This window comes from Mytilus californianus, unplaced genomic scaffold, assembly GCF_021869535.1.
Source record: "Mytilus californianus isolate M0D057914Y unplaced genomic scaffold, xbMytCali1.0.p SCAF_1, whole genome shotgun sequence".
Classification (NCBI taxonomy): domain Eukaryota; kingdom Metazoa; phylum Mollusca; class Bivalvia; order Mytilida; family Mytilidae; genus Mytilus; species Mytilus californianus.
In genome coordinates, this window is record NW_026262581.1 from 26763739 (window position 1) to 26788746 (window position 25008).

At 33.1% G+C, this 25008-nt stretch overlaps 2 protein-coding genes and 1 long non-coding RNA gene across 5 annotated transcripts in view; all 3 read left to right on the forward strand.

Annotated features, from left to right (window-relative positions):
* LOC127718017 (serine-rich adhesin for platelets-like) overlaps positions 1–2726 on the forward strand; it is a 39629-nt gene extending 36903 nt beyond the window's left edge. For all 3 annotated transcript variants that reach the window (XM_052223918.1, XM_052223925.1, XM_052223911.1), the window contains exon 4: positions 1841–2726. In XM_052223918.1, the coding sequence (XP_052079878.1) occupies positions 1841–2407 (567 nt within the window). In that variant the 3' untranslated portion in view covers positions 2408–2726. The remainder of the gene's footprint in view (positions 1–1840) is intronic.
* A 9887-nt stretch (positions 2727–12613) lies between these two features.
* Positions 12614–16513, forward strand: LOC127718054 (growth arrest and DNA damage-inducible proteins-interacting protein 1-like). Its single transcript, XM_052223961.1, has 2 exons — positions 12614–13114; positions 16186–16513. The coding sequence occupies exons 1-2, from the start codon at positions 12624–12626 to the stop codon at positions 16475–16477; spliced, it is 783 nt and encodes a 260-aa protein (XP_052079921.1). The 5' UTR covers positions 12614–12623; the 3' UTR covers positions 16478–16513.
* A 6961-nt stretch (positions 16514–23474) lies between these two features.
* Positions 23475–24237, forward strand: LOC127718098 (uncharacterized). Its single transcript, XR_007989568.1, has 2 exons — positions 23475–23572; positions 23922–24237. It is a non-coding gene; the product is annotated as an uncharacterized LOC127718098 (long non-coding RNA).
* The last annotated feature ends 771 nt before the right edge of the window (positions 24238–25008 follow it).

Below are 25008 nucleotides of genomic sequence, written 5' to 3' on the forward strand. Positions count from 1 at the left end.
TTCCTTAGTTTTTTGTTTAGTGTTTTAATAGTGGACTGCTAAATTTTTCTTCGTCTTCATTCTCTTGGTCCATGGGTGCGCTGTTTATTTCTCTTGGTCCTTGAGTGCGCTGTTTATTTCTCTTGGCCCTTGGGTGCGCTATTTATTTTATATAAATTGAATTTGTCCAGGTCACAAGTTAAATCCAAGAATCCAGTCAATATAAAAATAAGAATATGTGGCATCATGTCAATGTAATATGAGACTAATACCTACCAGAGACTAAATGACGCAGATGCGGGCAACTATAGGTTACCGTACGGCCTTCGGCAAATCAAGGAATTGCACTTTGCCTTTTTTTGCGTTGTTCGATTTAATTATACAATCGTATTACATGACGAATATATACACCTATAGTAAAAGTATACCGGTATATCCAACCAGTTGCTAAAGGGTATAAATACTAGACATTACATACAAATTACACCTGTTGTGAAAGTAGACACATTTATTATACCGGCATGCAACAGAACAAATGAGGATTTTTCTGTATCACGTCGTGAAGTTTAGAACATTGAACTTTATACACTATTTTTCAAGCATGATAAACATTTATCAATGGCAAGGTATTTACTTTCAAGCAATGCTGCCCGAGTTTATCGTGTTTTAGTTTGACAAAAGTTCGGAAAAGAAAAGAACAAATCGTTGTTTTTCTTGTTTGGACTGTTTTATATTTTGTCATGTCGGGGCCTTATGTGCCTTACTATACGATATGGGTTTTGCTCATTGGCGCATGTCGTATGGTGAACTACAGCCAGTTCATGTGGTCTCTGGAAGATTTTGGTATCACACCACATCTCCGTATTTTTATTCATAATTATATACAGGTGGATGGTTTAAAAGAGCGTCAAAGATGAAACTGAACATATTAACCATTCAGATTTTTTCTACTTTTACATCAATTTTAAGCTTTACATTCTCACGAAGTGTAAATTCCAATCAATATAGGACATAAGTGCTGAAGTTATAACTATTATGTGGTGTCTTTCCTTGTGAACTATAAGTTCACCTACAGTGATATTGACTCATTGATAAAAAAAAATAGCTTGAGAGTCGTAACTTGTTGCAAACGATCCAAATTTCATAAATCTTACGGACTCAGATATGCACAAGTGTCGCTAGTCTTAAATAATGTCCAAAATACAATTTGAGACTTGACCAATAAGATTTAAAAAAAAAATAACCAAAACTTTTGGGTTAGTTATCTCCAAGAAAGGCGCATTCTAACTTTCACATTTATTTATTTTTCACATAAAGTTTTCCAATTATAATTCATCATGTATTTAGATTTGGTATGAATACTCGTGCAGTACGGATTGACTAAAACCAGCTCACCAATATGCGACATTTTGGGCACCGACCACACAAGTTTTGTGTGTGGAGGGGAGGGAGGGGTATTGGTTTTTGTTGTTGTCGGGAAGCACCTTTTTTCAATTTTAATAATGACAAAAACCATTTTTCAATAGCATACAGGAAGCAGAACTTGTTTAAAGATCAATGTTGCTTTTTTCAATAGATAAAAAACTATTCAAATTTTAACTTCTCGTCAGAAACAAATCATTATTTTTTTCAAGAAATTAAGAGTTAAACAATCTATTTAAAAAATACCTGTAAACACCCCCCCCCCCCCCCCCCCAAAAAAAGAAAAACAAAACAAAAGAAAACAAAAAAACAAAAAACACAAAGACGAATGAGTTTATGTAATGCAACTATTTGGCGTCATAGAGCCGTCATATGGAAATATTATTAATATGTAAACTTATAATAATTATTGGGTGAAAATATTTTCTTTTATTTTTAGGTAGTTACAGGAGATGTGATAAAATCCCCGAGATACTCAGATTCAGAGGAATGTAATAAGAATGTATTTGCTGAATTACCCGACAAACAAGATGGCTTCGTGACGATAGATCTATCTGACAACCTAAAAGAGGAAAATGGTGGTATAAATATTGTGGTTCCAGATACTACAGCAGATAATAATATCAGTAATCAAAACTTAGAAAGTATATGCGAAAAAGACGAGTTATGTATTAGTGATGATGAACATCATGGTCGCAATCGAGCTGAAAGTGTTGAGGTTAAAGACAGTGTAGAAAAACATTATACTGACCTTGATAAAGTTACGGATAATGGATCAGGGGCAAGTTCAGAAAATAAACTAGTTTCGGATAGTTCGTCAATAAATTCAAAAAGTGATAAAAATGAACACAAAAATGACGAACACGTCAATGATGATGACATTGAAAAAGAATCATCGATAGAGGAAACTAATAGTGTAGGAGAAACAGAAGAACAATCTCCGAAAAGTGAACAAAATGATAATGACTCGGATACAAGTTTAAGTGAAGAAAACACAAAATTTTAAGTCATACACATTAAATACATGTGACAAATGAGAGATTTTGAGCAGTGTTGTGTCACATATCACTGCTAGGTTGTTTATCATTGGCATAATATAGGTGATCTGTATCAGACAAAAGAATCCGGTTGACAATTTATTTACTATGCATCAGACTTATTATAAATTAGTCATAAGTATATATTTATATATATAATAATTATTTTATACAATAGTTCAGAAAGTGATATGTTGAAACAAATCCGGTTTGTAATGTGTTTACTCATTCCACTTATGTATTAGTTCTAAGTATATATACATTAAAATTATTTGATAAAATAGTTCATTTTAATGGAATTTTTTTTTTTTTTTAATTTTCAGTATATACAGTTTTTCATCTTTTAATTGTTTCTCTAATGTTTTTTGTTCATTCTGGTGGTCTACTGGAAGCGGGCTTGCCGTGAGTGCATAAAATCCTACCAAAAACTTTATAATTGCCATGTGCCGTTAAACATCTGCATATATATAGGTAGCATGAGTATTCATAAACCCGTTAAGTTTTAAAATTCTAATTTGTATCAACGACCTCGCTGATTCCTACTCTTGGTTTTTTGTTAAAAAGCAATCTATGATAGTTTTATAAAGGGTACTCTTATCTTTAGGTGACGATCATGTGATATGAATGAGTGGGAGAGGGGAGGCAGGAGGATTTTCTTCTAACAAAATGCTCGTTCTCAGTTTTTGCGAGTGTCGCTTTTTTGCGCAGCTTTGCGAAGACTTTTTTTTTTCATTTTTGTATACACATTTATTTCCAACATTTTGTTTGGAAAAATATGTTCCTCATGTTTTTGTCCAAGTTATATATTTTCGAACGTAAATCACGAGTTGGTTGACCGTTTAAGGAATATCTGTTTCACAGATGACGACGGATACTCCAATTGTCGTAACCAAAATACTGTCCTCTTTCCCCCGAATGTGACCTACCGAATTAGACGTTAATGGGTTTGTACTTGAATGAGCAACACGACGGGTTCCACATGTGGAGCAGGATCTGCTTTCCCTTCCGTAGCACCTGAGATCACCCCGGTTTTTGGCGGGGTTCGTGTTGCTGAGTCTTATTTTTCTATGTTGTGTTTTGTATAATGTTGTTCGTCTTTTGTTATTTTTTTCTATTTTGACATGGTGTTAAAACAGTTTATTTTCGACTTATGAGTTTGAATGTTCCTTTGGTATCTTTCGACTTTCTTTTTCAGTTCTTACTAGGACAAAATAGCAGAAAAGTCATTTTAAAAATCCCCCTCCCTCATCCCCTCCTACACTCTTGAATATATCTTATGGTCGTTTCCATAATGCCCAGGGAATTCTAAAATTCCGATCTTTACATAACAAAAATAGAGTAAATTTCTCAATTGAAATGTTTCATATTTTCATGTCGGGGCCTTTTATAGCCGACTATACGGTATGGGTTTTTATAATTATTGAAGGCTATACGGTTGCCTTTAATTGCTTACATCCACCATGTCCACTTCATTTGTACTTTGGTGGATAGTCGTCTCATTAGCAATCATACCACATCTCCTTAATTTTATAAAATTCATCACTCTGGAAGATTGTTATATTACTTTTTTGATATACAGATGATAACAAAGGAGTACAGATTGAGGATCTGAACGAGCACGTTTTCGTTCCTTGTGGATAGTTTTCTCATTGGCTAGCATATCACTTCTCCTTATTTTATATTGCAGTAGGCCTACAACTAGAATAGAAAGAGTCACGGGATGAAAAAATAAAAACTACTGATCAAAAGATGATAAAATCACCCAAATAATTAACATAGTTATGTTGGATAAAAAAGAAAATAAACCAAAACATACACAGACATTAAATTTCCAACGATAAACAATGAATAAGAAAAGACTGAAGGAGGGATTGTGCAGCAATCATCAACAACTACATCAGAAGAATGAGAGTTTAACTTTAGGTTAAGTTATATGACAAGACAACAGATAAAGTCTCTAATACAGAATTATTCCTCGCTTTAAACTTAGACAGATTAGTAGAATTAGTACAATTTTGCTTATTGGAAAAGAAAAGCCAAACGAGTTAAAAAAATTATCTTGATTTAGGACGAGCATACATGTATCTTATTTTGTAAAATAAAATCGCCCGAATATTACATAAAAATTGATACACGGCCCTTTTCATATCGGCCCGGGTATCGTCCCGAGACCCCAATATAAACCTGGGGCGTTAGTTGAGGGATGATACTCGGGTCGATATGGAAAAGGACATGTATAATTTAAAATATCTTTATCATATACTTCCGATGTTCGAACGCACCCAGGCTGATAATCCCATATCAGCCCGACCAAGGGACGTCACATAGGGCTGAAATGGGTTATCATATGAAATAAGATGTGGTATGATTGCCAATGAGACAACACCGACCGTGCAAGGGCTGTATAGCCAGTCAAGGTTGTTAAAAACTTCCATTTGTTGATGAGACAACTTTCAACCAGAGACCAAATGACACAGAAGCCTGGGTGTGAATATATGGCTAGTTTACTTCCGGATCCGCTAGTTACATATGTACTAAAACTATCATATTAATGCTAAAAATATGATAAAAAAAGAAAAAAAATATGATGAAGAATGATTTTTTTTTTGTCTCTAACGAAAATCCAAATTTACATAAAAGTCCATAAAAATAATGGTTTGTCGCTAGATTTGTTATTTTTCCTTGACATCTCTGCCCAAGTTAATGTTGAAGGACTGTTGTGAAACAAGTGTGGATTCTTAAAATATTAGAAGAGTTATGCTACATGTAGTGCATACAATTAAGACCCCGTTGTTATTGCAATTAATTTTCCTATTGACACAATAGAATAAAACAAGTATGTTCTGGCAAAAAGTAAGGATACTTAAGATGTATTAGTAGATACGAGAACAAAATTAATTTGTCGGTTAGTCCACATATACCACAGGTCAGTTAATCGTCTACGTGCATTGAAAAAAAACGTATACTCCTACCGATAATACGATAATGACATTTAGAAGGGTCTGGATGGGGGATCCTTCATTTCTGTATTCTTTAATTTTTAGGCCATTTTTCTATTCTTTATACTCTTTGCCCATTATTCTCTATTTTTTTTTTTATACTTTAGCACCCCATTTTTCTCTTTTTTTCGGTCCTTTTTTCTCTATTCTTTATATTTTTTGCCATTTATTCTCTATTCTGTAAACCCCCAACCAGACCCTCATTTAGGGACTCTGTATTTCCTGCGAGTATTCATCAATTATTCGTATTGTTAAGTTGCGTCTTTGTTTTTTTTTTTTATCAATAGTTATTATGATACTAGACACAACACACTTAACTTTGTTCAGTCTTTAAAGTCTTTCCTCAATTATTTTTTTTATATAAACGTAACACATTTATTTTGAAGTTGTACACATACATACTCCGAATTTATTGAGCTAAATATATGCTGACTAAATTAAAATCGGATTTCTTAAAGCAAAACTAGCCCCACACTGGTAATATTCTTAATAAACAAATATTTATTTTCTCCGTCTTTTTCTCATCGTCAATTTACAGATACTTTATATATTTTACTTTTTGTAATGCCGAGTCCTTTTATACCGTGCAGTGACCTATAGTTACTTATACATCCACATCCTTTGGTCTCTTGTGGATTGTTGTCTCATTTGGAATCATACCACATCTCTTTATTTTTACATGTAAGTATCGTTCCATAAGCTTCTGAGACTTCAATCGCTACCCAGTATACAGTTTGCCTAGCGACTTGACTACATGGCCAAATAGGCTGTATCCAGTTTGGCATTTGTTTATCGTCGTTTAGTTCCCACAAGGAAGCTTCGCTCCGCTTATCGATAGGACGAGGCCAATAATACAGTCATATACTGATATCCAATATGACTGATGTAAAGTTTTTAAGAAGAATATAAAACTTACCGAAACGTCCTCGAAATTTGGTCAACTCGCTTTTCAAATCCTCACCATATTCCTTAACATTCAAATCAATATTGAGCAAGTCGAAAATTGAATATTGATTAAACCAGCTGTCACATCATCTTTTATCTATAAAAAAGAAGATGTGGTATGATTGCCAATGATACAACTCTCCACAAGAGACCAAATAACACAGAAATTAACAACTATAGGTCACCGTACGGCCTTCAACAATGAGCAAAGCCCATACCGCACAGTCAGCTATAAATGGCCCCTAAATGACAATGTAAAACAATTCAAACGAGAAAACTAACGGCCCAATTTATGTACAAAAAATGAACGAAAAACAAATATGTAACACATAAACAAACGACAACCACTGAATTACAGGCTCCTGACTTGGGACAGGCACATACATACAGAATGTGGCGGGGTTAAACATGTTAGCGGGATCCCAACCCTCCCTTAACCTGGGACAGTAGTGTAACAGTACAACAAAAGAACGAACTATAAAAATCAGTTGAAAGAGGTCTGTTCGTTATCCTTCTTGTCCGGAATCTTTTGTCTTCTTGTACCTCCTATCCATTTCCTTAATCAAACATATATACTGAAGCAGCACAGAGGGCCATTTTTTTTTTAGTTGCGTACCTTTGAACCAACATTTAAGAAACAAAATTTAGACATCTCAACTGTTGCTTTTCATTGGCTCAGTCTTTTATTTTCTATGTTGTGTATTGTAAACTTATTTTGTCTTTTGCACGTTTATCTACGTTTTTTTTTGCCGACATGCCGTTGTAAGCTTGTCTTTGACATATGAGTTTGAATATCCTTTTGTTATCTTCCGTGTCTTTCGAATTAGGTGTACGCTTTTCAAATATTTCGACCTCGGGCATCACAGAAGAGACATTAATTGTCAAAATGGACATCTGGCGCAGTAAAATTCGTACTTTTAATGCTATGATTTATATATTTATGCAAAATTTCTTTAGAAGAAAACCTTTGATAGTCCGTTTTCATTATATAAAAAAGGCAATTTGAAATGAAATCCAATAACATGAGAAATGTGCAACTTATTTTTCAACAGAATAAACAAAATAATTGTCCATCATATGTCAATGTTCGATAGTGTTTTAATTTTTCTGAAGATTTTCGTCAAATTTAAAGTATTTCTTTTTAAAGTTAAACACCTCATAATCATCTGCATACCTTTTAAAAATCATATTTTGAATATTTATTATCATTGTAGTATTGAAACAATTTATCATTAGCTTTTTTCGCATGATACCTTGTTTTCTTTTTACCGTCTTTTGAATATATCCAAATTTTAACGCTTTCATTCCAAGCTCCTATTTTTACAAGTTTTTCAGTAAAGGTTAAAATATCAGGTATTTTGCCAATCATCATATTCTTATAGAAATACTTCGGGACCCTTACCTGCGACTCCCAATGGGGATCGTTGCAGGTCTTACCAATTTTTAGAACCTCTAAAAATGATTTCTCGGTGCGATCACAATTATATATCATATGAAAATTGTCTTATCCTTTCTCTAGATAACATGACAATATTCGCTCTCTCGGTTCTCTCACAAATACCGATTTTGTCCAGGAGTCATCAAACATCATCTCTGTTATTTCATTGTTTTGAAATTGATAAGATAACTAAGACCATTAGTATGAGGATTATGTATCTCTTATAATTTTTAAGTCCTGGTATAACTTGAAGGAGTTTTTTCTAGTACGTGCAGCCACACTTTTCGTTCCAAAAGAATATCAATTTGTATTTTGTTTCAACTACATTGGCGACTGATATCAAGTCCTTGTTATCTCTTCCAAGTTTTCGTCGCTTAACCACGGGACGTCTTTTTTCTACTGCCTGGTTGGGGCGATTTTCGTAGTTTGGTTTGATAGTACATCATGAGTTAGTTGTGCAACATTTTCCCTCCCAAACTTTTTTTATAATGAAAACAGACTGTCAAAGTTTTTTTCTAAAGAAATTTTGCATAAATATATAAATAATAGCATTAACAGTACGAATTTTACTGCGCCAGATGTCCATTTCGACAATTAATGTATCTTCTCTGATGCCCGACGTCGAAATATTTGAAAAGCCTTAACCTAATTCGAAAGACACGGAAGATAACAAAGGGATATTCAAACTCATATGTCAGACAAGCTTACAACGGCATGTCGGCAAAAAAACCTCGGATAAACGTACAAAAGACAAAAAAAGTTTACAAAACACAACATAGCAAATTATAGACTGAGCAACACCATGGTTGATAAGGTTGTCCTGGAAAGAATATTCTGTGCTGGTGCGCATGCATTGGTCCTGATTTGTGCTGGTGCATTGGTCCTGATCTGTGCTACATGGTGATCGTTGAAAATGTGTAAACACAGACAAAAATGATTATGTTTGACGTTTTGTTGAATAACCTATGAAAAGCAACAGTTGAGATGTCTAAATTTTGTTTCTTTGATGTTGGCTCAAAGGCACGCAACTAAACAAAATTGGCCCTCTGTGCTGCTTCAGTTTGCGTAACCCAAAAATGCTCATTTTAAGAAATTTTGGGACGAACAAATAACAAAAAAACTCCTGAAGTCCGCTTTCCATACCTACATCCACATGACAAAACACTTCTGTGAACTCATGTTGTTGACATACAAGATAATGACATTACTAGAAGCATATGCACGCAGTTAAAAGAGAGTCGGTCAGTGACTTTGTTTAGCCTTATCTAATTCAAATTAAACACAAAAAAATCAACTTTCTCATTTTCCGTAGATAGAAACAAAAATCTACGAAACTTTTTATAAACTTTTAGCTAAAACATATCGAATGATCGCCTGACTGGCTACTTTGAAAAGAAAGTTATTTTTTACCATTTAGAAATCTGAGAAATTCATAGAATGGCAGAATATATAAGACACAGCAATCTGGTGCTACTATATAACGTAAGGCAAGGAATCAAATGATTGGATTATGCCAACGCCCAGTTTGAATGGGATTTTTTAAGTTAGATGTTCTTAATTTTATTTCCAGATTCTTTCGTTTTCCGGCATCTTTATTAAATAATTTTCAAAACTTAAAAGTTCTTTAAAACATGAATAAAATACACCACGGGAAGATAATTGAACATCTTAATATAATTTTAGAATAACATTTTTGAATATATTGGTCTTGTAAAACCTGTTTTATAAGATCTTTATAGTCAGAACTATCTTGATTGACAAATAAATATCCTAATCCTGTATCATTTAATATTGATACAATAAAATTCAACCATTTGAAGGACTGACTACAATTTTGCTTTAAACTAAAATAATAATCTATACATATTACTACATTTACTTATTTACCCTGCAATATTTTTCTCCAAAATGATACCATTCTTATTTTAACTTTAAATTTATTTCTAATGGAAATCCGACTAATGCTCCATAGAACATATAATGCGATGTGTAGACCTTACTTTTAAAATTCGTTTACAAAAACCTAAGTGAATTTGTTCTAAAGTTTTCAAGTTTTCGAACCCCCAAATCTCACAACCATATAATAAAATAGACTCTCACCATGGCATCAAAATGTTTTAGCTGTAGATCTAATGGAATGATTTCTTATATTTCTATACAAGCTGTTTAAGGCTTTTTTGTGCTTGGTTAATAAGTCTTTTCTGTGCTTCTAAAAAATTTCAATTACATTTAAATATTAGACCAAGATATGAGTAGGTATCGACTATTTCTATATGTTTGCCCTGTAATTTAAATTCAAATTTTCGTCACACTTTGCGTTTGCTAAATATCATTTTTTTTTCGTTTTTGTAACATTCATTTCCAGTTTCCATAATTCACAGTAATTTTGAAAAATATTAACCTAATTCATGATCAGTAAAGAGCTGTTCTATGTCATTTAGAAAAATAGAAAAGAGGGAGGGGACAAATTTTCACCCTGTCTAACACTAGTAAGACATTGAAAATATTCTTACTGGTCGTTGTTATATTGAACACATGATTTTATATTAATATACATAATGAACATATAACAGTAAAAAAATTGCCCTTTATGCCACTCTTCTGCAATTTTTTTTCCACAAACCACTCCTCCATACAGTGTCGAAGGCCTTGCGGAAGTCGACAAATGTGCAAAATATTTTTTTTCCAAAAGACTGATGAAGTGATATACGAACAAATACGAACAAATTATCAGCTGTAGAGTGACCTTTTTCGAAATCCTGTTTGATTATATGGAATTATGAAAATTTCGTTGACAAAAAAAATTAACCCAGAATTAATAATTGATGTGAAAATTTTCCTAGACAGCTAATTAACGTTATTGCTCTGAAGTTATCAGGATCAATTTTATTTCCATGAGAACAATAATGGATAAAAAGAAACTTTTAATAACAGAACTTATCAGAAAGACAAAAATCTACAAATTAAACTGGCCGAAATTTTCAGTCGACTCCTTAGACGAGTTATTGCCCTCAAATGACGATTTTTTTTTTTTACCATTTTTTGTGTTTTTGAATATTATCTTGAAAACTAAAATAAAAAGAGAAAACCTTTAAATGTCTAAAATGATCAACAAGTCTGATAAGATCTACATATAACCCAACATCGCCGGAATTGTCCTTCGACTCCTTATAGGAATTATTGCCCTTTAATGACGATTTTTTCCCCATTTTTTGTTGCGTTTTTTGCAAATTATCTTGAGAATTATAATAGTTAGAGAGAACTTTAAATAATAAAAATGATCAGCAAGACAAGACATAATCTACAAATATTTCACATAGCTGAAATTATTAGTTTACTCCTTTTAAATTCGGAGTTGTTCTCCAAACAAGATGATGATTTTTTTTACCATATTTCCATTTTTTGGCAAAACTATATTAGGGGAAACTAAACAAAAATTATTAACAAGAAAAGAGAATTTTAGACATGAATTATATTTTATTCCATGATATTGAAGTGTGGCCATTTTTTTAAGATACACATAAGACTCATGCAGGTGAGCAACACAGGCTCTTCGGTGTCTCTTGTTTCTGCTTTTTTATAATTTTATACTGTAACAGTGCTTGCCTGCAACTGACGGTGCTTTGATACTCTGTGATCGGTAGGTATATGTTACTTGCCTTTATTTCTATGTCTTTTCTTTATTTTGCAAGGATAGCAACCAAGAAAATTATAAGAATATATTTCACATATTTCATTCATTTTTCTGTTCGTCAAATCTGGGACATAATATATTGTTAGTATAATAGTCCCAAGTCAAAGGTTACTAAAAAAACGATATTAATAAAATAATTAATTAGTTTAAGAAAATCATAAACCTAGACTGACGAGTGCTGTCCCTTGTCTTTATATCTATGCTATATCGATATATATATATCTTTATTCTCATAAAGCCAATACATTACATCAGTACAGAGATAACAACAATAACTATTTACAATATATACAAAACAAGGGAGAGTAGTTACAAAAGTCACTAGCCAGAAGGACAACCACAAGTATTAATACTTTTTCATAAATGAGGATCGTAATGGGGGCATCTTCATAACGAATGACGGTAAAATTTCTTGCCAAATGACGTAAACGGTAATTTTTGATGCATGACGATAAAATGTACACTTTCTTTGAGACGATAAAAAAATTGACTAATTTTGACGAATCACGTTAATATTTTTACAAAAATATCGGTAACGATAATAATTTGAGACCTCTGACGAATCACGATAAGGATATTTTGACGAATCACGGTAAAATTTTTAACCAAATTGACGCTAACGGTAGCCGAACATGGCCGTTTGAAGCCTGACGGTAAAGGGCATTCCTACCCTCATAAATGAACAAAGCTTTTCAAGCCAGCATGTTCAGGACTGCGGGTTTTCGCGTACTCGACGTACGTTCAGTGAATTCAACTGTATTATGACGTTTTACAAAATATGAGGTACCGTACATGCTCTTCACGGTTTTTGTTCGAAAAATAGTACATTGGAATATATAATGATATTCGTCTCCAATTTGTCGATTGTTACAGCGGAGACAAAAACGGTTTTCTCTTGATACGTTTTGCCACCTTCCTGTTTCAATAGACAATTTGTTATTAGTCGTTCGAAATCGACAGAGAACAATAACATCTTCAAAGTCCAAAATCGATCAGATTTATCAATATACAGGCATGCAACGACTTTTATTACTTTGTTCTTGTGATTTAAATTCCGCGCGCTTTTAACTTATCGTTCATATGAAAATGGATTGTCTCCCATATTAAAAATGGCAGCTTCCATGGTGAAAATTAGTTCGCTAACTAATTTCTTGACAAAAAGTAATAGCACTCGGTTACTGCAAAAAATATATAGGAACAAACAATATTGTCGACATATCAGTTCCGCAGAGGCACCAGAACCACAAGCACTCCCAGATGAATTAGAAACATTCGAAGAAAAAGAGTCCGTGATAGAAAGGTTGAGAAATTTTTCAAATTTGCCACAATACCTTCAAGACAAGGAACATGGAAAATTACCAGATCGGGAACGACTTGAACAAATGACTTTTAAAGATAACACTAAAAGAAAAATATTTCTGAGAAAACTCTATGCTAAGTATGGTAGTGCTATTGACATTGATGCCGGGGTTTGTTGGCCTTCAAAAGAGGAGCTCGAAGAGATCAAAGAAGATGATAAGTTTTTTGAACCATCATTTCAACAGATGTTAGCAGATCTTAAAGAAGAAAAGAGGAAGGAAGCTGAATTCAATATGAATGTGTAAGCATTTGATTTTCATGACATGAGACATAGAACTGTCAGTGTACATTTTTGTACAAGTACATACAGTGCTTGGCCAAAAGGGTATTGGGTCTGTTCGCCCTGATTACATGTTCACCCTGGGTCCGTTCACCCTGAGTCCATTCGCCCATAGAGTCTGTTTGCCCTGGGTTCGTTCGCCCTACTTTTAAACAAAATTAATATAGTGGTATTAAGGTTTAATAAACATATTCAGATATTTATATGATCATGATCAATATTACAGAAAATATATATTCTCGAAATTATGAAAAAACATGGAAATGTTTAAAAATGAATGGCTTGTTTTGGAGCATTAATCATTGTTAATGGGCTTCATTCTTAAATTTATTTTTTTTAGAATTAATTTTAATGGCTGTCGATTGTAATTTAGGGTGACATATGATATCTGTTTCTCCCACTTTTAATTATTTAGAATGCTGATTAGGTATAATCATGATGTTTTTGAGCTCACTTATTTTTATACTAATTATCTTTGTTGGATTAATAATGAAAGTAATTTTTTTTAAAAATAAACTAGTCAGCTTGGAATGAGTAAAAACAACGATGTACGAAGTACAACCATAAAAGGGATTTTTGATTCGCACACATCTTGGGTTCTTTGATCTCAAGTTCGTTTTGACACATTTCCGATATAAAAAATATGTGCTCTTTAAAAATAATAGTGTAAAAAATTAAGGACATAACTGGTTTGTGATGTGAAGTTCGAATTGGATTTTGTTATGACTGTTAATGATAGTTCTGAAATTGTTAACATTTATCAATAGAGATAAATATATGCAGATAACATGGTCTTCAGTTGTTTTATATCAAATACCTTGAATTCCTGGTACGCTACAGTGCAGATCAAAGGAAAATATTATTTTGGTAGCAGTAATACAGCATAAATATTCAGCAAAATTTTCAACAAACTTTAACATACTCTTTTCAAATAATAATATACATGTACAACAAGACAACAAAATAAAATAAAAATTCAAGTGCGAACGGACTCAGGGCGAACGAGTATTAGGGCGAACAGGTACTAGGGCAAACACAAATCAGGGCGAACGGACCCGGATTCTTGGGCCAAAAGTATACACCAATCTCAAGTTTTATTTTTAATGAATTACACCGGTTCACCCAAGGTCAATTGGCGTAAATGATGTCATCAACAATCAGTTCTTACTGTGATGTAATAACATAAGTATTGTGACATAGGAAATTTACAGGAAAGAGAAGTGCATAAATTCGAAAGTTATCTTTTTGTATGATTTGTCACAGGGCTACTTTGATTACTATATAATTCTTATATGATTTGCATACATGTATCTACAAATACTTGAATTGGATTGGTTCCTTAGCATTTTTTCCCTTGGTATACACTTCAATAGACCATGTTGCCGAAACTATTTTTGTACATTTACCTTCATTGTGATCTATTCATGTGCGATACAAATGCATGGGATCAAGGTGTTCAAGCAAATTGAGATTGAAAAAACAAATACATAACTGTTATTTCTATTCTAATGAATAATAAAAAGAAATAACGCATTAAAGCTTGGACATGTTGGAAAATGTATAAATTTACAATAATATAAAATTCCGCAAAATTTCATGAATGAGCTTGGCACATTAACGGCATGGGAAAACTTGACATCATGGGAATGAAAACTCTTAAAAGATGAAGATTATTCCGTTTCTTGTATGTTTCAAATTTAAATAATATCTCATTAAAATGAAGTTTTTGAGGTAGATGTTATTTCATTTTAGATTCTATTGCATTAATCGAACATTTATGGATTTCAGAAAGTCAATATGGTGGCGTACTCCTTAGTTATGAAATGTCAATTGTGCATTTGATGGTAAATAGTAGCCAATTAATGTACCAAAAATTAATAAAAAATTGCAAATGTTTGGGGTTAAGAGTTATAAGGATTAAACACATTTTTTCTAGAGATTATTGATGTGTAAACTGGGTCGCTGACTCACATATTTTACATAAAAGTCCTTCAACTTTTATCATGTTTATTCAGTTTGTGAGTTAATCCCCCCAGTTTACACATCAATAATTATAACCTCTAGAAAAAATGTGTTTAATCCTATAACATTGTAATTTTTTTTATATAAAACATCTAAAATAAATTCTTTCAAATTTTATTATGAAGGCATTTATTGTTGAACTTTTACAATGTTTTACAAACCAATTGTTTAAAGTCTAAAAGACACAGAATTGTTTAAAGTATATTTGTTTATTTGGTCGTATTTTTTTCATCAATTATTTTTGTTTTCTCTTAATACATGTATGAATACACATAATTATATGAAATATGTTGTGAAAAATCACAAGTGAGGAATACATATGGCCATGCACTGTACCTAATTGACATGACAAAATTCCCCTAAAATGAATTGAATTGATTATACTGCCACTAAGGCTTATTTAATTTGATGTATCTCCTGTTAATGTTATTTTGTTTACTTGCTCATTCTTACATGTACTTGACACTTTATTTCCCGAACACGTCTTAAACTAGTACACGTACATGGACCATCAGGATTTCAATGAAACCTAGAGAATTATTTCAATGTACAATAATGTATTAATGGTATACATGTATTTCATATATATTGTGCACCTCCTATGTGCCTTTTTTGCCAGTTAAGGGTCTTTCAAGGATTCACTCACAGTTTTTGTCTGCAGCAGCTACTGCTTGCTTGTTTAAAATTATATATTTCAGGGGGTAAAAGACCTGGATGCTTCATACATGTACATTTTACATGTACCTGTTGTATACAGATGCATTATGTTATGAAAGTGCCAATTGTCCTCACCTCATTTTCATGGTTCAGCGACTGACTTTAAAAATGTTTAGTTTAGCTGTCATGTGAATTTCTCACTTATTATATATTGTGCCGTTTTGTGGTATATGACATGGGATCCTTGCAAGGTCTACATGTCTTTAGAACGGGGTTCAACTATGAAAATATTAAATAAATAAGTACTAACGATTACAAGACTAACATTCAATTCTGTTTTGTATTTATTACAGATTAACAAAAGTAGAAAAAGGTATGGCTAAAATGGACACTTTAATCAAAGATTTCAATGCCAGACAGCAGAAAGAATTAGAAAAAGAAGAAGAAGCCGAGATCAAGAGAAAAGAAATGATGGAACTGGCTGAAGAATATTACGGCTATGCTGTTAAGCCTAGAAGTCCAGAGTTTATCAAATTTATGGAAATGAAAAGAAATGAAGAAAAAGTGGCTAAAAAAGCAGCAAAGCAGGCATCAAGAAATAAACGTTCAAGTCCTCAAGTACAACAGGAAGTTGCAAAATCTTGATGTATTTTCCTTCCTATTAAAATTATAAATAATTAATGACATTTGTATGTGTAATATATATAGATGCAGGCAGTCACAGGCAGATCCAGGACTTTGGTTTACTAGGGCCTTGTGAAAAAAAAAGTACAATCCAAGTCCCTTTTCTGCACCTTTTGGGACTCTTTTCCCCCAAAAAATAGTCAAACATTAATCTGACTTTACACTGAAATGTTCAGGACCTACCAGCATGTCCAGTACTTTTACTTGTAAGAAATTTGCGTTCGTATAAAGCTATCATGTCATCAGTGTCGTCGTCCAAAGACACATTTGGTTTCTGTACAATAACTTTAGTTTAAGTGAATGGATATCTATGAAATTTTACCAGAAGGTTCAATACCACAAAAGGAAGGTTGGGATTGATTTTGGGGGGTTATGGTACCAACAGTTTAGGATAAAGGGGCCAAAAACAAGCATTTTTGTAGTTTCCGGACAATAACTTGTGTGTTAGAGTATGAATCTCTCTGAAATTGTACCACAAGGTTCCATATATCACAAAGGGAAGGCTGGGATTGAGTTTGGGGGTTATTGTCTCAAACATTCAGGAATTAGGGGCAAAAAAAGACCAAAAACAAATTTTTTGGGGGAATTTTTTTTTCATAATTTTTATGTTTTTTTCCCCCAAATTTTCCATTTTTACATTGATTATTTCTGATTTATATATAAAAGCAACAAATACTGATATGGCAGGAGATACACACCAAACAGGATGTGTAAATTATTATATTTAACAGATTAATTAAGTATTGCCCAATAGCAAGAAATCTTCAATTGAAAATAAATACAAATCTTATATCCAATTTCAATGGGATTAATATAAAGTCTTTAATTTTTGGGGGTTCTAACCTTGTATTTCCGGTCAAAATTCTGCTATGGTAAAATGATACCCCCCCCCCCCCCCCCCCCCCGTATGGAAAATTGACCCCCATGGTATATTGAACCCCCCTGTTTTTTTCATTCTAGATAATTATTAGAGCATTATACATTATTTTATAGCTTATTACAGATTGAAAATCAGACATATCAAGAGGGGAGGTAAATTTTCATGGTAGGAAAAAAATATACCATGGCTTGGTATAAGTGCTCTGAACATGCTGAAGTCTTTACCAACAAAATTTCAATCAAAATACTTATTGAAGTATTATGACTAGACCATGTACCCTGAATGCTTTGATTATTTGAAATCCTAACATATAAAGGGAGTTAAATTTCCCTTGGTGAAAAAGGGGGAGGGTTCAAATTACCATGGCTCAGTAAAATTGTAACATCTAAACAATATGACTTATATGTAACATATATTAATTAGAGTATTAAAACTTTGAAAAGTATTTTGAAATAATTTGATTTTTGAAATTGGAGGTGTATAGAAAGGGGGGTTCATGGCAAGGGGGTGGGGGAGTAGGTAAAAACACTGTATCTAAGAAAAAATTAAAAAAAATCTTGTCCATCATGTTTCATATATACCAAATACTATTTACAACATTATAACTATGTAAAATAGTTTGAATAGATATGATTTTTGAAATTTGAGATGTAAAGTGGGGGGGGGGGGGGGGGAGGGGGTTAATGCATCAATACTATGGCAGGGGGTCAAAATACTATGGCTAAGTAAAATTTTCAAAACATCTTTTCCAGCATGTTAAATACTTACAAACTACTTATTGGAGTATTATTACTATATAAAGGAGTTAGAATAGTTAGAATTTTTGAAATTAGAGGTGTATAGTAGGGGGTTCAATATACCATAGCATGGGGGTCAAAATACCATGGCTAAGTAAAATTTTCAAAACACCTTATCCAGCATGTTGAATACATACAAACTACTTATTGGAGTATTATTACTATATAAACATGATAAAGGAGTTATAATATCTAGAATTTTTGAAATTAGAAAAATATACCATGACAGGGTGGTCAAAATACCATGGCTAAGTAAAATTTTCAAAACATCTTTTCCAGCATGTCAACTACATACAAACTACTTATTGTAGTATTATTACTATGTAAAGGAGTTAAAATAGCCTGATTTTTTTAAATTGGAGGTGAAAAGGGGGGGTCAATATACCATGGCAGGGGGGTCAAAATACCATGGCTAAGTAAAATGTTCAAAACATCTTTTCAAGCATGTTAAATACATACTATATTTATATTTTTTTTAACCTCCAATTTCAAAATTCTAGCTATTATAATTCCTTTACATAGTAATAATACTCCAATAAGTATTTTGTATGTATTTTACATGCTGCAAAAGATGTTTTGAAAATTTTACTTAGCCATGGTATTTTGACCCCCTGGCATGGTATATTGACCCCCCTTTTACACCTCTAATTTCAAAAAATCTAGCTATTCTAACTCCTTTACATAGTAATAATACTCCAATAAGTTGTTTGTATGTATTTTACATGCTTGAAAAGATGTTTTGAAAATTTTACTTAGCCATGGTATTTTGACCACCCTGCCATGGTATATTTTTCTAATTTCAAAAATTCTAGATATTATAACTCCTTTATATTTTGCCTCAACCAAATATTATGAATCTTATACACAATGCTTATTACCACCAAATACATATCAAGATTGAAATCTGTTGGAGTCACTTTCACCGTTCTGGAGTAAAATTGCTAAATTTGCTGTTTCCGCACTCTAAATTTAGTTTGCCTCAATTATATGTTATTCACAATGCTTATTACCACCAGATACATTTGGTGGCGTCACTTTCACCGTTCACAAGTTATGTCCCTTTAAAAATTGAAAATAGCTGAATTTACATGCACGGTCATCTGTATCCCATGGACACATTCTTCTTTTATTTTGTAATGTGAATTTCTGACTGACTATGAGCAATGTGATAACTATATTTGGTATATGGGTTCCTTGCCATGTCTACATGTCTGCCAGACAGGGTTCACCTGACAACAACCTCAATTCATGTATCAGTGATCAAGGTTCAAGCTACATGATTAGGTCTGTACATGTATCTCAGATACTATAAGCAGTAGGTCAACTACATCATGTATAGAGTTGAGAGATATATGTGGTGTATAGAATGATTGTAATTGGTAATTGTCAGTCTGGCTGGTTTCATCTGACCTTGACCTCATTTTCATTGGTCTATGTTAAGTCACAGTATTGTGTTTTGGTCTGTTTTACAAATACTATAAGCAATATATTAACTATATTTGGTGTATGGAATAATTGTAAAGTGTTCATGTCTGTTTGGCAGGTATCATTTGTCCTTGACATCATTTTCATGGTTCGTTGGTCAATATTCAGTACTCCTTGTTAAGCCTGGTTATTTGTCTCACCTTGACAGAGTCAAAAAGCGAGACATAGGTATGCTGTTATCCTGCAATGGCGGCGGCGGCGTCAACAATGTATTAGTGTGTGATGAGGTCAGTTTATGGGAAACCACAAGTGGTAAGTCAATAATATTTGGTATGCAGTTGTATCAGCATTGGCACATCTCATTTCCACGGAGATTATTTGGCCCTGCCCCTCATTCATGGTCTATTGACTGAACTTTTGCTCAGTTTATTTGTATTAGATTGTGATTAGGTCAGTTTATAGGGAACCACTAGTGGTTGGTCAATGATATTTAGTCTGCAGATGTATTAGCATTGGCACATCTCATTTCCATGGAGATTGCTTGGTCCTGTTCCTTCGGTCATGGTTCGTTGACGTTGGACATTTTGCATAACTTACATGTTAAAGTATAATAATTGCTATTTTAATTTCAACATTTGCATTTTACTATCAAAATAACAAATAGGCAAAACATGTCCCTGTGTTAACTGTTTATTTAGATATTTTAAGCAATAGGTGAACTATATTTGGTGTATGGAAAGATTAAAAAGGTGTACATGTATGGAATGATTGTAAGGTTTACATGTCTGTCTGTCATGTATTATCTGACCTTGACCTCATTTTCATGGTTCATAACCGTTCATTGGTTAATATTAAATTTTCACAGCTTGGTTTGTTTCTTTGATGCTATAAGCAAAAGGTCAACTATATTTGGTGTATGGAAAGAATAAAAGGTGTATATGTATATGCCGGGGTAAACCGGACCTTGACCTTATTTTCATCGACCATTAATAGTGTTAAGCTTATGTGATACTTGCAGTAAAACCTTTATTTTTAAGAATTTCAACATTTAATCAATCATGGTCAGTACAACAGGCGAGGCATTCCAGTGTGTACACTCTTGAGTTTTGAAGTACAGTACACATATATGTATGTCTGCCGGGGTAAACCGGACCTTGACCTTATTGTCATCGACCATTAATAGTGTTAAGTTTATGTGATACTTGCAGTAAAAACTTTATTTTTAAGAATTTCAACATTTAATCAATCATGGTCAGTACAACAGGCGAGACATTTCAGTGTGTACACTCTTGATTTTTGAAGTACAGTACACATTTGGTGAGTTAGTTGAAAGTCACCCACACAGATGATAATGTTGATTAAGTCAAAGAGAAAAGGGATGATTGCTGGTGGTTTAGAGTGATCCTCTGATTTACAACATTGTAAAGTATTAATAGTGTCGAACACAAAGCGAGATATGTTTGTGAAAAAAAATCAACACAAAGAGTGATTATAAACAGAATCACCATTTGTTTATTGTTAAGTAAACTTAAAAGAAACTATCTTAGTTGCTAATATGACTAAAATGAGGTTTGGGGTATATATTTCTTTGAAATAGCAACCTAACAACTACAACACAAAAGATCGAGAAGACCTCTAAAGGTCAACATAACAATAGACACGTGTCTATACAATTTGTCAAGCTCTAATTAGCCCGTAGTCAAGAAAAGTAGTGAATACATTTAATTGAGATGATCAAAGATATGTCATCCATTCCAAATTGTCTAAATTGACAAAACCTATAAGACCGGTCAGATACACAAACATTTAGTGGATTTTGTTTTGGTCCTGTTGCAGAATGCCAGCAATTGAGCTGTTAATATAGGTCAGGAGGTGGTCTTTGTCTTTTAGTTTTAAATCTTCATATTGGAGAAGAGCTAGATAACCATAGCTGACAAACAGATGCCGTATGATTTGAAGTTTCTGTCAGGAATACGTCTGTTGATCTTGAAATGATTTGTATGGTTCAATGTCTGCTTAAAAACAACCAGAAATTTTGTTGTCTTGCCTGCCACGAAACTTACTAAATGCAAGACAGGAGTGCTAATTGGCAGTTGGCTTTTTTGGTTAAATTTTCATGTGAAGAATGTAGAAGGCTAGGGCTTGGTAATCCATATCGTATTTAAAAGTGTATTATGGTCTGAATTTTTCCTCTGACATACAACCATTGTCCTTAACATCATTTTCATGGTTCTTTTCCTCGAGTTTTCGTGATTCGGTCAATGTTTTTCAGATACTGTAAGTAATTCAGCTGTACTATATTTTGTTATAGTAGTCTCAGATCTGACGACATAATTTCACGATCCATTGATCAACGTTGAGTTTAATGGTTGACCATTTTGGAATATCGGTTACACAGATGACGACGGACATGTCCAATTTGTTGTAATAACAATCCCGTCCTCTCTCTCGAATGTGACCCAAAGAATTAGACTTGTCATCGGGTTTGTACTTACAAGAGCAACACGACGGGTACCACATGTGGAGCAGTATCTTCTCACCCTTTCGGGGCATCTAAGATCACCCCCGGTTTTTGTCACTTGGGTTCTTGTTGCTCAGTTTAGTTTTCTACGTTGTGTTTTGTTGAATTGTTTGTCTTAGGTCGTTTTTGTTTTTGTTTTGTTGGTTTTTTTTTTTTGCCTTGGCACTGTCGGTTCGTTTTCGATTTATGAGTTTGAATATTTCTTTGGTATATTCCGCCTCTCTTGTGCAGGGTTCTTTAGACCTTGACCTCACTTTCACGGATCATTGATTATGTTATGTTTATGTGATACCTGTGGGAAGACCTTGGTCTCAAGACTTCCATCACACAATTCATCTGACTTTCACTTCGTGTCATGGTTTAGTCGTGGTCAACGTTAAGTTTTCCATGATTACTAGTATGTCAGTTTCTTAGGGACTATAACTTAATTCGGTCTATAGATTGGTTGTAAGGTTTTTATGGCTTTACAAACTTCATCTGACATTGACCTTATTTTAAACTAAAAGGTTTACATTTTCGAGATGATGTCAGTTTCCCAAGGAACTATAAATTATAGGTCAGGTATATTTGATGCTAAGAAAGATTGTAAGATGTGTATTTGCGTATGAAAAGGTTCAACTCACATTGACAACAATTTCATGGTTTATTTAAAAAACAACATGCATGCTCAAATTAATGAACCTAGTATGTCCCTCTACTTGTTTTGATTTAGCGCCTATCCGAAACAAAGCTAGCCACTACATCGGAACAAAATTTAAAATAGAACTGTCTTGGAAACTTGCAAATGAAATAGCTTCTTCTTAATAACCCCCACAAACGTTTAAACATAATCTCGAACACATGATACAAGGCCGATCATATACAAATAATGAGTTTGTGTTCCAAAACTGTAACTCAAGGTGAGCTCTTTTATGGTTACCTATCCAATGAGAAATACATCCACGAAGCTCCTTCTCATGAACAATATTTCACATTAAAATCAAATCATGTACAAATGATACTAAGGTGATGAACCTTACTAAATAAATATTGTAGTCAAGTTTAGCCAACACTTAAAAAAAAACTGTTGGTCCTGCTCTAAAGAGATACGCATTTCGGAGATTTCAACTATATCATGAATCTACTATTACTATTCATATAATGCCAAATGCAGTGTGAAGTTCAAATGTACCATTACTCAAACCCACCAACAGTCCTTATCCACACTGATACGTGTCCACACTTAAACATAATGTTGATGTCAGTCATTTTCTATCTTTCTTTAATATTATAATCATTGTAGTAACCGTTTTAGTATACCAATACATGTTTATTAATTTTTCATCTGCTATCTGATACAATTTTAATTTTAATAAAATATGTGACATGTCACGAAACAATATATCCATTCCATCTAACAACAGTTGTCACTATTGGAAGTTTGAATTGTAATGGTAAGAGAGTTTTTTTTTTATCATTTCGTTACATTTAACAAATTAAAAATATATCCAAGGCAGCTGTAATTTCAACATTACTAATGCAGGGCAAGAACAGAAGTTATTATAATCCTTGTGCTAGACTTTTGATTTAAAAAACTCCAACCATATTTCATATAAAATTTGCATGTTTTTTTTAAAAAATATCCTATATGTAACATCGTCAACACTTACACTAGACAAGACAAAGATGTTAACATGACGGGACTGTGAACTAGAAACTTCTCAGATCATTTTCTTGTAATATTTATCCTGTATTAATTTTGTTATTTAAAATGTTTTAAGAGAAGTTCGTACTACTTTTCAGATGAAACTGCATGCAAGCTTGGTTCTTGTATTGATTATTGCAGTAATTGACATAAGCAGGTCTTCAAGTTGTACCGGATGCAGCCAGAAGTGCCGGGGTCGACCTATGTTTAATGCGTTTTGGAGCTGTTACAAAAGTTGCTGCCGATACCAACCACCACCTCGACGGAATTGTAGCGATTGCTATCAATTATGTCGAGACCAGCCAATGTATTATCCTTGGGCAAAATGCTTGAAAAGTAAATGTCCTAGTCAAAAATGCGGCGGTTAATAGATAGATCGACGATTTGAGTATTATTAAAATATAAAAAGTGTTATTGTTCTCTTTTTGACAAGTCATGAGCCTGTAAATCAGTAGTTGTCTGTCATATTTGTTTTTCGTTTGTGTTTCAGCAAAGAAAAGGCCGTTGGTTTCCTCGTTTGCATTATTTTTACATTTTTCATACTGGTGCCTTTTATAGTTAAAAATTCGGTATGGGGTTTACTTATTGTTGAAGGCCGTGTGGTGACCTATAGCTGACTACACCCGTTTCTTGGTCTTAAGTGAATAGCTATCTCATTTGCAATCACACCATATCTATTTATTTTTTATATAAAATGTATTTCGCGATGAAGAAAACATTCTTACTATGACTTCTAAACCATCAAATCTCGATCAATCAAAATGCTAAGATGTGCAAAATTTCCCTAGGACTACCTGATTTGAATTTCTTATACAACTAATAGGACGATTGGTTGATTTTTTTATTTAAAGATCACAAACATTGAGCTGGTTTTGACCTACGACTAGTGACCTCATAATCAAAAGGATCTTTCAGTATTTGCTACTATATGCATATAGTTTTGAGATATTTTACGACTGATTACTGATAAAGCTATATATATCACACAAACTGGTAATCAATAGCATTTTTACGACACGAATGATGCCACATGTGGAGCGGGAACTGCTTACCCCCCGTTTTTTGGTTGGGTTCGTGTTGCTCAATCTTAAGTCTTCTATGTGGTGTTTTGTTGATTTGTTCTTTTTTTTCGTCGTTTTTTTTATTTTATTGCAATGACGTTGTCAGTTTTTTTTCGAATTGGGA

Excerpts from the sequence above, each read along its gene's own strand:
- LOC127718054 (XM_052223961.1), top strand. The coding sequence starts at position 12,624 with ATGGCAGCTTCCATGGTGAAAATTAGTTCGCTAACTAATTTCTTGACA. Across the intron at positions 13,115-16,185 it reads GCTGAATTCAATATGAATGT|ATTAACAAAAGTAGAAAAAG; the intron begins GTAAGCATTTGA and ends TATTTATTACAG.